General features: G+C 36.9%; 2 protein-coding genes across 5 annotated transcripts in view; one reads left to right on the top strand and one right to left on the bottom strand.

The window, feature by feature from the left end:
* Positions 1-4,107, bottom strand: part of LOC106882546 (rho GDP-dissociation inhibitor 1) — a 35,244-nt gene extending 31,137 nt beyond the window's left edge. Inside the window, exon 1 of one of the 2 annotated variants that reach the window (XM_014933263.3) lies at positions 4,055-4,107. Coding sequence is in view for 1 of the 2 variants with exons in the window: in XM_014933262.3 (XP_014788748.1) it covers positions 1,773-1,822 (50 nt within the window). In the remaining variant the exon portion in view is untranslated. Of the gene's footprint in view, positions 1-1,772; positions 2,055-4,054 lie in introns of those variants that run through there. The other variant, XM_014933262.3, reaches the window with a different exon arrangement.
* LOC106882139 (NADPH:adrenodoxin oxidoreductase, mitochondrial) overlaps positions 1-16,349 on the top strand; it is a 161,817-nt gene that overhangs the window by 1,193 nt on the left and 144,275 nt on the right. The window contains exon 1 of one of the 3 annotated variants that reach the window (XM_052967977.2): positions 4,496-4,648. The exons of 1 other annotated variant lie outside the window; for it this stretch is intronic. Coding sequence is in view for 1 of the 2 variants with exons in the window: in XM_089351944.1 (XP_089208070.1) it covers positions 4,559-4,648 (90 nt within the window). In the remaining variant the exon portion in view is untranslated. Of the gene's footprint in view, positions 1-4,495; positions 4,649-16,349 lie in introns of those variants that run through there. One more of the 3 variants, XM_089351944.1, reaches the window with a different exon arrangement.

The raw sequence follows: 16,349 nt of genomic DNA, 5'->3' as shown, positions 1-16,349 counted from the left end.
TTTTTTCTCCTTTTTGTGTGTGTGTACACACACACACAAATATATATATATATATATATATCACAGTTTTCCGTGCTTACATGGGTGGAATGGTTTAGTGGCTGGAGCCATACCCACCACCCTTCTTTTTACAACTATATCGACAAACTGAATTGTCTTGCACAGAAAATCCAGCACCATGACTAGTATAACGTGGTGTTATTTGTGAATAAACTTCATTTACACTATGTTAGTAATAGATTACTTGTTAAATGATAGTTACATCCCCCACACACACTAAAAAAACCACCCCGTTCAACAAATTTCTCATGATGACTAATTCATTTTTACATTATTTCACCAAAAGATATTGACAAGTTCCCTCCTTAAACGTCAAAGTTTTTCTAAAAAGCTGATATTTGTCGACTTACCACCACGCAAATATATATTCCTATAGTTTTGTAATTTTGGTTAATGTTAGTCGATAAACACACATTATATATATATATATATAAAATGCATGAGTGATTATAATCCATGTAGACAGTGTATGCCGATGTCAAATGAGTCATTGAATGAATTAAGTAATCGCTTAACAGGAGCCCCTAACTCGGGGCTAGCTTTTGCCTTTAGATATATGTGTACAGAAATCATTATTTAAAATAACTCCCGCATTGTACCTTACTCTAGAAAATGTCTTATAGCCAAAATTATAAGAATGGAACATGATGAATTAAAGTGACTAGAGTAGCATGTTGATACTATTCAGGAAAGAATAAGGTAGATAGTAATAAGATATGAACCCCAAAATACGCGATATCAAAGCACAAAATACAATCTCAGTCGGGTAGGAAGTGTAACCACACAAACCATACAGGGGCGCGTGTACAGTTGAGTTTTTTTTTAAATATTAAAATAACTTGTAACGAAGAATTTTTGTATTCGGAAAAAAATTATATAAACAGAAATTTAAAAAAAAAAATCTTTATATTCTACATATTCAAAATTATAATAGCTGTAAAACTAAAACCAAATCCAATCAGGGTAAAGAAAATTGAAATGAAGCTAGCAGATTTTCACAGTTTAACCATCACGTGAATAGAACTGGGTAGTTTTGGTAGTTATTTTCCCCCTGAAGAATTTAATGAACTTTCTAATGTTAGAAATGTGTATTCAATACAAAATTAATTACCAATTAAACAGAATGTTCTGTGTGTTGCATAAAAAATTAGTTTAAAAAAGAAAAACCAACACCCCCCCCTCTCAATTTAGCTGTGAATTAATAACGATTAAAACATAAAATTAACCAACAATTCTTTTGGAATTCTAAGCATAAAAATATGGCCCACAAAGAAAAAATGAAAATAGAATTGTAAAAAGTTATACACATCAAAAAGACACTTTTAATCTAGAAATTTACACCATTTTATATATATATATATATATAAACTGAAGAAAATTTTTAAAATCTGTAAGTGAAACTTTACTATTAAAGAGACACTGAAAATTCATTATGATTATACTTTGAATAGGTTTAAAGTGGGTAGCAATAACTTATCTAAGGCTACCAACTGTACAAATATCTCTTGACACAAAATCTATAGTATTCGTCTTATCTATATAATACTGTCACTAATTTGACCAGGCCGGCAGCAGTAAGACGATCAGAATTCAAAAGAAAAAATTTAGAAAACTGAAGATATTCTGGTTTCATTGCTGTCTAATGTTCATCAAACTCAAATGAGAAGTAGCTTTAAGCAAAGAATAAGAAAAGGAAAAATGATAAACAATACCAAGGTTTCCAGAAGCAATAAAAGATCTTTTCTTGGTAGCAAGCTATCATTGGACTTGTGGAGAAGTTTCTGTGATTTGATTTGAAACAATATAGCACAGTGGAAGAAATAACGAAGAGTGCTAGCCCGAAGTTAACAGAGCAAGTTTACTACATAGAATGAGTAATCAATATAGACTAGCGCATTAGTTTTTATAATTATATGTGCAATGAAATTGGTCGTATGCAGAGCGGAATCATTTCTCTGGAAAAGCGGTCGAGGGTCAGATAAATCACAAGTTCTGTCGGAATAAAATTTTCTAAGAAGTTTATTATTTAGAGATAATTAAAAATAAATGAAATTGAGCAAAATGGCAACCGCACTACCAAAGTTATATTGCATACGAATAATTTAAAATATATACTTTGCTTTTATTTATTTAGTAAGCACGATATTTGATTCTTCCCCTTCCAATGGACTATCGTTAAGAGTGTACTATGGAGGGCGTGGAATTAAAGATAATTAACATTGTTCCTCTGAACAATGTTTAAAATTAAAATAGCATAACATGTAAGAATTTGTGCTAATCGACGTATGATTAATTTTTATATGTTGATTCAATTGAAAGGCTATGTTTAAGAATTCTGGAGGTATAGGAACAAAAACTGAAACGACCCGGCTAAGCAAAATATGTGTATTTCTGCATATGTATGGTTGTCTGTATGTGTGTAGCCAAACCTCCGGTTGGGTTTAAATTTATAAGTAGCAAACCAACGAAAAAATATATATCCGGATCGAACAGGAACTTACTGGTGTGTCTAATTATTAGCGAATAACAAAATATTACAACTCTAATATGCACGCACATATACAGCTATACATACAAACTGAATAGTAAAGTAAATGATTCGATTTCTTTTTTCTTTTTTTTGCTGGAGAAAAAAAAAAAGTAGAGAGCTTTTAATAAAAGCAGTTTATCACAAACACTATTTCCCTTCTGTTCAAAGTAGATTTTTTTCAAGTCAGAGGAATCTAATTAAAGGCTGGGAGAAAATAAATTGGGCAAAGAGGAAACAAACCATAGAAACAATTATTGCAGAGGGCTACGAGAAAAATATGTTGATGAGCCGAGCCAGTGCGTGTAAGGGTGAGAGAGGGGTAATTATCGTTTTAGACATGACGTGCAGACTTCCCGGCCATCGTGTGTGTGTATGTATATATATATATATATATATGTTTGTGTGTGTGTGTGTGTGTGTGTGTGTGTGTGTATATACGAAAATATAATTTAGGGTTTGACAAATGATGTCGAAATATGCGAAAATAAAAGACAGAAATAAATAAAATATCCGTCTTTTAATGTCAAGCTTTGTTGTATTTTTAAGAAACAAAGGATTTGAAAAAGTTCCCTAAAAGAAAGAATAGTTATAGAGTTATGTAGCCACAGGCTAGTCCTGCGCAAAAAAAAACAACAAAAAAACTTATGACAAAGGTGTTCAAGCCATGACCATCCTGTCATTCTCTCGGTCATAGTATGTCTAGGACTGCATTGTCCTCCATTTTCAAAGGTGTGAAGTTCGAGGGAGATCTAGCTGCCATTCGTAGTATATTGAGACCCTGTACAGTCTCCCTTTATTTTTTTTTGATTTTATGACTAGTTTCCTCTTTGTTCAACAGTTTTTGACACTGGGCGCGCACTTAAGACACAATTTACAATCAAAAAATTAAGATCAGAAGAGAGAAAGCTGCACCCAGAAAAATATATGTAAAAGAAAAAAAAGTATTTGCACAACTTTCTAATTATAAGAAAGAAAAATAGAAATTGGAATATCAAGACTTTTTTTTTAATACTTAGAAGAAATAGGCACACACACACACAGACAAGTAGCCATGCACATATATCTGGTCGTATAGGCATAATAAGACGTTCCTGTCATGACCAACCCGCCCTTTCCCTGAGTCATAGAGAACAGCAAAAAACAGAAGGGATTAAAAATAGGATGCCGGTGTGAGTTGTCTGATATTTCGCTGTTGTTTCTAGCAGGTCTAGCAATCGATATTTACTATAAGCGCATTCACACATACACACACGTGTTGTATACTCCCCTCTTTAATTAACCAGCGCTTTTTGACAGCTAATTCAAACTTAAAACATAGACCCATAAAACAAAAAAATAATTTTGAAACTAAGATGACAGTTCTACAATAACAAAAAGGGCAAGCTTTTAAAAACGATAAATTGAAAATATATATATATTTATAAAAAGAATACATGACAGAAATTGCATTTATGCAGAACAAACCTTTTTTAACTCTCCAGCTGAGAAATTAACGCGACTGCGGAGGTCAGTGCTCTGATAACTTGACAGAGAGCAATAACTAAATTACTCACACTTCCGGCGTAGCACTCCCCGTTTTCTGCGGAGGCTGTGGATTAAAAAAAATTGTTATGTATAATAAATGAAAAGTAAAGAATATTTGAATGTAAGAAATAATATTATTGAATGAAAGCAGGTAGAGAGTGTCTTAATATGCAAAAAGAAAAATAAAGTATGAAAAAGAAAAGAGTAACGAGTTAGGAAAAAAAAATAATATTAAGTAAAATAGTGCAAGCGATATAATGATTTTTTAAGCAATTAAATTCAACATTTAGTTGTACTATTGTACTCAAGGACTGGGTGTATATATTTCTTAATCAGCTAAAAAGTTATAGAATGCATTTATTGTAATTTTAGTTTCGAATTAAATTTCCCAGTAACTAAGTTTTAAAAGAGACATAAGTTGTGAAGGTTCTTGTTTTATGGGTGATGAGGTCAAATCCTTTCTACATCCGGTTTCTAAAGCAAGGTTTTGTGTTGCGACACCAGACAGCGGAACTGCTCTACTGCTTAAGCGAGGTGAGGTTTCTTTACAAGTAAATTGAAATGAAAATTGAAAGAAAAAAAAAATACCGCTGATGATTAATTGCATTCGATACGCACGTGCGTTTCACATACTTGTCTGCATTGTGTTATAAACGATTATTTCTGTTTTTATAATGTTTTGATTTTGCTTCATCTCCTGATCGATGTCGAAAAATAAATCGTTGATACCTTTTGGTTGCACATGAGGCCGCTTATTTGTCTTATTGTAGAGAAAGCTGTAGAATCGTTTCAACCAATTACTGTATATTACAGATATTAGTTTTATCGACCTTGCAAAAATGAAAAGCGAAGTCGGACCTGGTGGTTTTCGAAGTCATAGTGATCTACCAAGATAAATACAGTGAAGCTACCCACTGTCTAGATCACCTTCTCCACCACCAATTAAACAATGTTATTAATTAATAATTGTCTATTAGTTTCGCCAGAAGGAAGCTGTTGTACTCATAGCGTTTGCTGGACCTCCAAGATAAGTGAGATCCGTACTTTTAATAGACCGTATAAAATGTTACAAACCGACAATAGTAGGAAAGGCATTCAGTGAAAGAATCTACGAGTTCCGGGCAAAAGGGCCTGGTGCAGGGCCTGGAGGAGTTGGATGCAATATATGTAATGAGAAGAGAGACAAATGAGTTGCGAGTACCTGAATGGAAGTTGCACAAAACCTGTTAGTAGTAAGGAACAGAGGCTATTGTAGTAGTGGTATAAAAGGCACGGAACGATTGCAATACGCCTGTAGGCCAGAAGTTATAGTACGTTTGTGAGTATATGCCTGACTAGTTACAGATGTAGGAACAATATTCTTTTATGGGTTTCACCAAATTCATTGCTTTTGTCCTACCTATGATACAAACAACTTTATTTTTCTATTATTACTGAGGAAGCAGATATAAAAGAAATGTGTTACAAAAATTATCAAAATGCTAAGAGAACAGTTGTAATTAAGTATATAGGGTCAATGTTATTAAATATCACAAGATAACTTATGATTTAATTTGATAATTTATTTAACAATCAACTCATTGGAGAGTAAAATTTAAAAAAAAAACTTTTGAAGGGTGCAAAAATTGATTATGATGCAATTTGTAGTTACTTGTAATTCTTTACCTCATTAATCATACACAAAGTCACCATTCTTTGGTATATGCTGAACTCTGAACCAGCAAAAGGCTCTGCATGGTTGCTCAACCTGATTAACAGTAAAACGTGATTTGAGAGCAGTCTTACTGCCTTAAAGAAAAAAGACACATTGGATAATATATTGCTATATACAATAACTCATTCATTAGTGAGTATGACTCAGTAGCATGTATCCTGTTTCTGCTAATTGGATGTAAACATAGATACTTTTTCAGTTCTTTCATCCTTGACATTGAAGAACATTGAATATGTGAAAGCTTGAGAAAGAGGACTGCACTAGTTCTAGTTTGGTATCAGAGCAATGTGAAATATAGTGCTTTGACAACAATCTGCCTGATCCAGCAATGAGATCCATAACCTTATTGTCGTAAGTCCAACACTAATCACTTGGCTACACACCTTCAACAATACTATGCACACCACGAATAAAAGATACAGTGGTCACAGCTATAACACTTTTGATCATAGGCTTTCTCGATCAAGGCTGATCTAAACAATAACAGCATGCTGAACTATAATACTTTTTTTGTTATTCCTTCTCTGTCTTTAATTTTAATTCATTCATGACATTAGACTACAAGGATTAGAATGCAGTGTCTCTTAACCTTGTAACTAAAGTAATGTCGAATTTATTGTGTTTAATATATCAAGAGAAATACTTCAGTGAAACTGTACTGTATTTAGCTCTTTGTTTTGAACACTATATTCAATAGGTTATTGGTAATCGTGCATAAATTCCAAATTTAATTTTAAAAAAACGAAGGTATACTTCTTATTTTCTTAATGTATAAAAGTGAATGTGTCTGTTACAAGTTGTACGACACAGTTTTGCATGTAGGTATCCAAAATTTTGAATGGTGATACATCTTTTCAAGGAGAATGTTATGGGCTATATAACTTTTTCTGTGATACTTTATATAAACTCAGGTTAGGGTTTCTAAAAAGCATAGTGCTGCATACTAGTTCAGATACTTCTGTTTATGTTATGATGTAACAGAAATGAAAGCTGACAGCCAAGCTCATGCAGAATGGGTTTCAGGTGGGCTAGTTGGTGTGGGTCTGATTTTGAGTGAACAATTTCTCACCAGTTAGAAGCAAAACGAGGACACTTTATTTTATGTCTTTCTAGTTATTTTAGTCTGTTCTGTTACATGTAAGTATGACTTGTACACTTCATGTGTATGTATGCGTGCACATATACACACACACAACCTATAAATATGTTTAGCATAGGTTGATAAAATATTTGATGATCAGTTTGAAATGGGACCTACATTTCACATCTAGCTTGGGCATATCGCTAGCTATGCACTGGCATGCCTTCTGCCAGTATCGTGTTGGTGATGATGAAAATGATTTCATTCATTAGTATGAAGCCACAATATTCCAGAGTAGGGATATTTTATTAACACTAGAGGGAAGAAATGCCGAGTTGAGTCTGTAGAAATATAAATTTCTTGCATCAACACAATGCTTCAAATAGTAGAGATGGATATAGTTGATTATTTTATGCTAAATTTTTCATTATTTTCGAAATTAATTGAGATAAGCAAGTGTATATCAGCTGAGATATGGTAACAAAAATGTTAAAAATATTTTAAGCAATTTGTTTCATCAGATTGAAGAAAAATACATATATTTTGAGTCAATGACTGCTGCTCTAACATGTAATGATTACACTCTGTTTATCAGAAAAGGATGTAATTGTTATAGTCATCAGAATTTCTTCTAAGCCAAAGAAATTCTTATTTTGGGAATGTCAATCATATGACTTAACCCAAATTTTGAGGAAATGCCTCTATTTTTATCTTCTTTTAGTTTCAAAATAAAACAAAAAGAAAATGTCAAAAATATTATTCAAGGAGTCAAACTTGTTTAGCAACAAGTTGATATAGTTTGGAAACAGATGTATACAACTTCTGATAACAGTAATGACACTGTTTGCAAGTGCTTAACCTATTAGAAATGGCAGCCAAACCTTCAAATCACACCTTACTACATTGAGTTACTATAATTTCTTAGGTTCAGAACAGGGCAACCTTCAAATTCTAGATATCATAGGTATAGGTACTTGGATAGTGAACTTTCATGACCTAATTTTCCTTATGTGCAATGCACATCCTTTTGTGTCCGAAAGATTCTAAACTTCAAACAGGGAATTAGGTCGTATTTAGGTACTTATCCATTATTTATAAGAAATAAAGCAGGAAAATAACAAACCTTTATTAATTATAAAACATATTCTGAATCCTGGAATAAGTTACTTTTAATCCCAGAATCGAAGGATCAGTAAAGAAATTTTTTTTTAATTAAAGTGCCTACTTTGTTGTGACTTCAGAGTATGCAGTGGGTGCACACCATACACCTAGACCTCTAGTAAAGACTGAGGTATCACATGAGTTTGTAGCTAATTGTGCATGGAACCTTGGCCAATTTCAGAATTTAAGTCTTTGATCAATAACCAGGATGTTCTGAGATATTTCACTATGTCAAATGGCACGAATTTGCTAACCCGACAAGGCATGGAGACAAACACTTCAAACCACAATGTTCCATAAATCTACAACAATATAGCTTTATACATGGTGACAAACGCTTCAAACCACAATGTGCAGTAAGTCTACTACAATATAGCTTTATACACAATGGTAACATACTTTTTAAAAATGAAATTTTTTTGTGATGCATTAAATTTTGTTAGTAGTAAAATATATCTCACCAACTGTATATAGGAGATTAAATCAGATTAATTCAACCTAGAGTTTTGCTCTAATATAGTTAAAAGTTTCCTGATGCTAATTAAAAATCATTCCCAAGAATCCTTAGATATTATAATCTTTTTAATCCTCATAATATCAAGCTCACAACCTACTCATGTTTAGATGATATCACTTCAGACATCACATCCTGTGATGGGAGGATCCTGCCTCTCAAAGGCCATAGTCCATAGAGCCACTCTCATACCATTTAATGACATCACAAAGGACTATATGGGCATGATGACTAATGACTTTAAGAGAAGATATACAAGGCGTGTATTCTTCCATATGTAGGGATAGGAAAAATGCCATCATTTAGTCTTGCTTTATCTGGAGGCTCCTGGGCCATGGAAATGACTTCCCTCACATCAAATGAAGTATTCTCCTTATCTGGTGAGCTGAGAAACTAGACGTACTTCACCAACTTGCAGTATCCATCAATAGGAAGAATAAACTATTTTATTGTTGCCACCAGAGCTCTACTCTGTTAATGAATTTCAAAACTCTGGCTTCTGAAAACCCAGATATACAACCCTAAGCCAAACTGAACCATATATGAGGGGAAGGGTATATGAACCCTCCTGCATATTTAAACTACAACCTATTCATGTTGGTCACATAACTTTACTTGTAACCTAATGCCTTCAAAACTATTACCATCGCATAATGAATGCTGTTGCTAATGTATTCAAGCTCCACAGAATGATGACTGATCAACTGACTGGTGCCAACATCTTGCCTTCCCCATTAAATGCAGTATAAGGAACTAGTATCGTTGAACATACAAACTGCAGACCGCCATCAAAGTGGCACCAACATCCTGCCCCAAAACAAGAACCTAATAATGACTGATGTCACTTTGGTATCGTCACAACCACAGAAGCTGAGCTGACACCTAGACGTCATTTTGAATTTCTTTTAAACTCTGTAGTCTGTCTTTGAATATCTGACAAGGTGGATGTGTTCTACACCCACAAAACTTCTAATGTGGAGTTGAGAGAAAATGTTGAATATATATATATATATATATATATATATATATGTGTGTGTGTGTGTATACATGCTTATGTATATGTATTCGTTTTGCAACATTCTTGATGTGAACGTGTGTGTTGAAACAGATATTGATGTATTTGAGGATGGTCACGTTGCCAATTTAGCAATAGAAACACATGCACTATTCATTCGGTGTTTGCTTGCTTCAGCTTTATTTCATATTGATAATATTTCGGCCAGAGTTCTTTCGTTACACTTCTGTGACCTCATCAGTGGTCCTTTGCTTTCCTTTTTTTTTTTTTTTGTGTCGCTCCTTCCTAGCGATCTGTAATTATTCGTATCTTATGCATCATTTTTACCTGTGTAGCAGTTGACTATGGTGCTGCTATACCAGTCATTGGGTATGACTCCACGAATCACCTGATTGACTATACATGTGACTAGACTATAGCCGACTCCACTAGACATTTTAAGCATCTCTGCAGTGATTTCTGATGGGCCGGGGGCTTTCCCTGTCTTCATACCTTTAATTGTTTTATCTATCAAGGTACTGTCAATTTGGATATCTGGTCCCTCTGTTGGGTCGAAATTCGGCAGACTCTCTTTCTCCCATTAATTCTCTTCATTTAGCAACCTTTCATAGTGGCCTCTCCAATCTCTCTTTCTGCAGCCTCATTAAATGCAAGTGAGCCATCATCCATGCAGACACATTTCTCTCCTATGATACCATGATTCTCTCTCACACACTGTCTTGCAACACAAAACACTTCAAGTTTTTGGTCCTCACAACGCAGAACATTGGCAAAGTTTTTCTCATCTGCTTCCCCTCTGGCTAAGTAAACCTGTCTCCTAGCTTCCCTTCTAGCAATCTGATACAATTCTCTGCTACCACCATTCTTCCAGTCCTTCCATGCCTGTTTCTTTTCCCTAATGATCCTGTCAACTGCACTGTTCCACCACCTTGAGTCGAGAAAGGACTTTGCACCATCCACAGATCCGGTCAGTAGCTCTCAACAGGTTGTCCTGTAGGAACTTCCAGTTGTCTTCTACATCATGTGTTGCTATATCCCCCTCTATTTCATCAAAATCTTTGAGTAATACATCTCTAAATCTTTGTCCATTTGCAGGATGCTTAAGCTCCATGCCAGTCGTCTTCTGGGCATCCATTTAGCCCTGATCCTGAAGTCGCTAACTACTAACCTATGTTGCAGGGTGCATTCTTCACCCGGGAAGGTTTTGGCATTTATAAGTAGCCATTTTTCCTGGTCTTGGCGAGGATGTAATCAATTTGACTAGTGTGTTTACCAGATCGGTAGTTGAGTAGGTAACTGGCAGGTTTCCTGATATACTTATATGTATGTATGTATGTATGTATGTACGTACGTATGTATGTACATACGTACGTATGTATGTATGTGAGGGGAAATCAAAAAAATTTTGCCATACCATATCTTTATTATTGTCACACAGCCTTCTGCACATACAAGCTTATAGTTGGTACTATTGTGGTCATGTGGTCAAAGTTTGAGCCTGATTGTGCCAGTTTTCTTTCTGGCTTTACAGTGTAAGCATGACCACTCCACTAGCAATGTGCACCAGAGAAGAACAAAGAGCAGTGATCCAATTTTTCTGGTTGGAAGGTGTGTCAGGTGCTGAAATTCATCAGAGGCTTTTAGCACAATACAAGGACAGTGCACTACTGCGTAGAAGTGCATAAAAGTGGCCAGACAAGTGTGATGCATGACAAATGAGCAGGATGCTTGTCAACTGCCACCGCTGGCAACAAGATTCAGCAAGCTTGAGAGACGGTAATGGTGGACCGGTGGATTATCGATGAGGCAGCTTGTTCTCTGCAGATTAGTCCTGGTTCTGTTGATCAAATCATTGATGAGCTCGACTTCCATAAAGTCTGTGCAAGATGGATGCCAAGAGAGCTTATTGCAGAGCACAAGCGCAAACATCTTGAGGTCTGCCAGCATTTACTCAATCACTACAACAATGAGGGCAAGGAATTTTTGAGCAGAATAGTCACAGAAGATGAAATGTGGGTCCGTCATTATGAGGCAGAATCCAAAAGACAGAGTATGGAGTGGAAACATCCTAGCTTGCTGGCAACAAAGAAATTCAAGACTCAGTGTTCCATGAGAAAGGTGATGCTAACCCTCTTTAGGGACTCAAAAGGACCTATACTGGAAGACTACCTGGAAAGGTAGTGTACGATCAACAGTGCAAGATTCAGTGCTTTGCTGGCCAACAAACTGAAGCCAGCAATTCACTAAAAGCCTCCAGTAAGTTTCAGCATTCAACACATCTTCCAACCAGAGAAATCTGATGCCTGCTCTTTGTTCTTCTCTGGTGCACATTGCTAGTAGAGCAGCCATGCTTACACTGTAAAGCCAGAAAGAAAACTGGCACAATTAGGCTCAAACTTCGATCATGTGACCACAATATTACCAACTATAAACATGCATCTACAGAAGGCAGTATGACAATAATGAAGATATGTTATGGCAAAAGTGCAGATAATTTTTGACTTCCCCTCATATGTGTGTGTGTGTGTATATATTTTATATACATATATACACATACATTCTTATGTATGGTGTTATGAGGTGAGATAGTGGATGAGTCTGGGAATAGAAGTAACATCGTCAATGTAATAAGGCCATTTAGTGGTGTGAGAGATGTGGTTGTATTGATGAAGGTGGCTAGGTTGACTATTAAACTGCAAGGAATTAGCATTTTGGCAAGTTTCAAGCTGCTATATTTAAGAGGGACCAAATTTGTCTCTAGAAATTAACAAAGATACCCAGTTAGATGTAGAGGGAAAATAGAAGCCAGGTTAAAAGAAGACTTTATAAAAGGAGCATTTGTGGTATATGCTTGGCTAGGAAGTGCAAGATAGATTGGGGAACAGGTGGACATGTTCACCAATGAGATCAGAAGGTTGATAGGTCTGACTGGATATACTGGAGAGGACAGTCAAGCTGAATTTTGTAATTTTTTTTCTCTGATCACATTTTGATAGAGCTACTGCAGTTGCCAGATATCATGACCATGACTTTGGGGATTTTATGACCAAAACCAGACTCCTAACAACAAACGGCATAAAGCTTTGCAGTAATAGCTACAGTGGAGTAGGAGGCAGTGTGGCTGTGAACTGAGAGCCTTGTCAGCTATGGAAGCCACATCTGTCATTCCCCACCTGATAAAAATGAAAATACAAAACATTTGCTGATGTGTGTAAAGCTTGATCATGCTAGAATTAAATAAATAATGTCATATGAAGCAGTGTTGAATAAAATATATTTAAGTATGGTCATATTTAACATGCTTGAGTGTTTTCAGGTGTGAGAAAACCTTCTGCAGAAATGTATGCATCCTACAATCCAATGACATCCTTCACAGCCCAAGATGTGTTTTCACACATGTCTAAGTGGAGAATTTTCTCCTGGAACTAGTTCTGAAATGGAATATCTTCTCATGTCTGAATACACTAAAATGTATTAAATCTGATTTCATGCAAGAGAGGTTTGGAGACACCACTATGAAAGGTTGCTTAATAAAGAGAATGAATGGGAGGAAGAGAGTCTGCCACATGTCGACCCAACAGAGGGACCAGCTATCCTAATTGACAGTACCTTGGTAGATAAAGCGATCAAGAGTATGAAGACAGGGAAAGCCCCCGGCCCATCAGGGATGCTCAAAATATCTGGCAGTGTTGGCTATAGCCTAGTCACCCGTATAGTTAACCAGGTGATACATGAAGGAGTCATACTCAATGACTGGTGTAGCAGCACCATAGTCAACTACTACAAAGGTAAAGGAGACACTTTAGACACAAACAATTACAGAGGTATCAAGTTGTTGGACCAGGTAATGAAGGTCACTGAGAGGGTCATAGCCCAACTAATTAGGGAGAGAGTCAGTCTAGATGAGATGCAGTTTGGGTTTGTTCCAGGGAAAAGCACCACTGATGCTATATTTCTGGTAAGACAACTGCAGGAGAAATACCTAGCCAAAGATAAACCTCTGTACCTGGCTTTTGTTGACATGGAGAAAGCCTTTGACAGGATCCTCCACTCCCTTATCTGGTGGTCAATGAGGAAACTAGGGATAGATGAGTGGTTAGTGAGAGCTGTGCAAGCCATGTACAGGGACGCTGTCAGTAAGGTGAGGTTTGGCAACGAGTATAGTGAAGAATTCTGGGTAGAGGTAGGGGTTCTCAGTCCCCTTCTCTTTATCATAGTCCTTCAGGCAATAACACAGGAATTCAAGACGGGATGCCCCTGGAAGCTCCTCTATGCTGATGACCTTGCCCTAATTGCTGAGTCACTATCTGAACTAGAGGAGGAGTTTCAGGTGTGGAAGCAAGGACTGAAATCGAAGGGCCTTAGAGTCAACCTAGCTAAAACCAAAGTCCTAATAAGTAGGAAGGTAGACAAAACACAAACCCCTACAGGTAGATGGCCCTGCTTGATCTGTAGAAAAGGCGTAGGTAGAAACTCCATAAGATGTACCTGGTGTAAGCTATGGACACATAAGAGGTGCAGCAATATTAAACGAAGGCTAACTAGCAAGATAGTTTTTGTATGTGGTAGATGCTCAGGAGCAATAAACACTGAAAATGTGCAGAAAACAACCTTTGCTACACTCCAGGGAGAAAAACTAGAAGTAGTTGATAGCTTCCACTACATTTGACGGATATTTGTCCTCATCTTGTTTGTTGTTAACACAACGTTTCGGCTGATGTACCCTCCAGCCTCAGGTTCAAAATTTCCGCAAGACACCTGACGAAGGCTGGAGGGTACATCAGCTGAAACGTTGTGTTAACAACTAACAAGATGAGGACAAATATCCGTCAAATGTAAATAATGTAAATAATGAAAAAAATTCCTCATCTCTTAAATATAGAACTGTACTAGGTGACCAAGTTTGTAGCGGGGGAGGGTGCGCTGAAAGTGTAGCTGCTAGAATAAGAATAGCCTGGGCAAAGTTTAGAGAGCTCTTACCTCTGCTGGTGACAAAGGGCCTCTCACTCAGAGTAAAAGGCAGACTGTATGACGCATGTGTACAAACTTCCATACTACATGGCAGTGGAACATGGGCCTTGACTGCTGAGGACATGTGTAAGCTTGCAAGAAACAAAGTCAGTATGCTCCGATGGATATGTAATGTCAGTGTGCATACTCGATAGAGTGTAAGTACCTTGAGAGACAAGTTAGACCTAAGAAGCATCAGTTGTGGTGTGCAAGAGAGAAGATTGCGCTGGTATGGTCATGTGGCAAGAATGGATGAGGATAGTTGTGTGAAAAAGAGCCACACCCTAGCAGTTGAGGGAACCGTTGGAAGAGGAAGACCTGGGATGAGGTGGTGAAGCACGACTTTCGAACTTTAGGCCTCACTGAGGCAATGACTAGTGACCGGGACTTTTGGAAATCTGCAGTACATGAGAAGACCTGGCAAGCCACGTGAGAGCATAATCTGTGGCCTCTGCCAGAAGTGTAGTCAGCTCACTTATTCGTATCTTTACTTCATTGGACACTAAACTCTGCTTGCGAAGACCTGTTGAGGCAAGTGAATTTGAAATCGAAATCAAACCAAATTTGACAACTGGCGCGAAGACCTGTTGGGGGCAAGTGAAATCAAAATCGTAATTGAACCATATTTGATGACTGACACCTGTGCCAGTGGAGCACTAACAGCACTATCCGAGCATGATCATTGCCAGAGCAGCTGTCTGGCTTCCGTGCTAGTGACCCGTAAATAGCACCATTTGAGCATGATCGTTACCAGCATTGCCTTACTGGCACTTGTGCCGGTGGCATGTAAAAGCACCCACTACACTCTCGGAGTGGTTGGTGTTAGGAAGGGCATCCAGCTGTAGAAACTCTGCCAGATCAGATTGGAGCCTAGTGCAGCCATCCGGTTCACCCGTCTTCAGTCAAATCGTCCAATCCATGCTAGCATGGAAAGCAGATGTTAAACGATGATGATGATGATATTTTATTCAACTCTGCTTTATGCAATGTTATTTCATTCTGGCTTGATCAAGCTTTATGTAGATCAGCATACATACTGTATGCTGTTTTAATAAGATAAATTTTGTTCTTATCATGCTGTGAATGACAGATTTGGTTGTTGTAGCTGATAAAGTGAAAAGAAGCAGAAATGCCTGCATCCTAAGATTCAAAGATGTCACTCACAGCCCAGGATGTGTTTTCACATGTCTAGGAGATGAATTTTGTCCCAGGACTAGTTCCACAACAAAGGTTCTTATGCAAATTCATTTGAATATGTCAAATATGACTTTACACGTGCGCGCGTGTGTGCATGCCCATGCATGCGTGTGCAAATGTGTGTTGATGTACGTATATTCTTTTATTTGTTTCAGTCATTTGACTGTGGCCATGCTGGAGCACCGTTTTTAGTTGAGCAAATTGACCCCAGGACTTATTCTTTGTAAGCCTAATACTTATTCTATCACTCTCTTGCTGAACCGCTAAGTGACAGGGACATAAGCACACCAGCATCGGTTGTCAATCGATGTTGCGGGGACAAACACTGACACACAAACACACAGAGACACATATGACAGTTTCTGTCTACCAAATCCACTCACAAGGCTTTGGTCAGCCCAACGCTATAGTAGAAGACACTTGCCCAAGGTGCCACGCAGTGGGACTGAACCCAGAAACATGTGGTTGGTAAGTAAGCTACTTACCACACAGCCACTCCTGCGCCTATATCTATATATATATATATATATATATATATATATA

The sequence above is a fragment of the Octopus bimaculoides genome, chromosome 5, assembly GCF_046866305.1.
Source record: "Octopus bimaculoides isolate indiv1 chromosome 5, ASM4686630v1, whole genome shotgun sequence".
NCBI lineage: Eukaryota > Metazoa > Mollusca > Cephalopoda > Octopoda > Octopodidae > Octopus > Octopus bimaculoides.
Note: the sequence above shows the minus strand (reverse complement) of the source record. Positions and strands in the feature narration are given on the sequence as shown.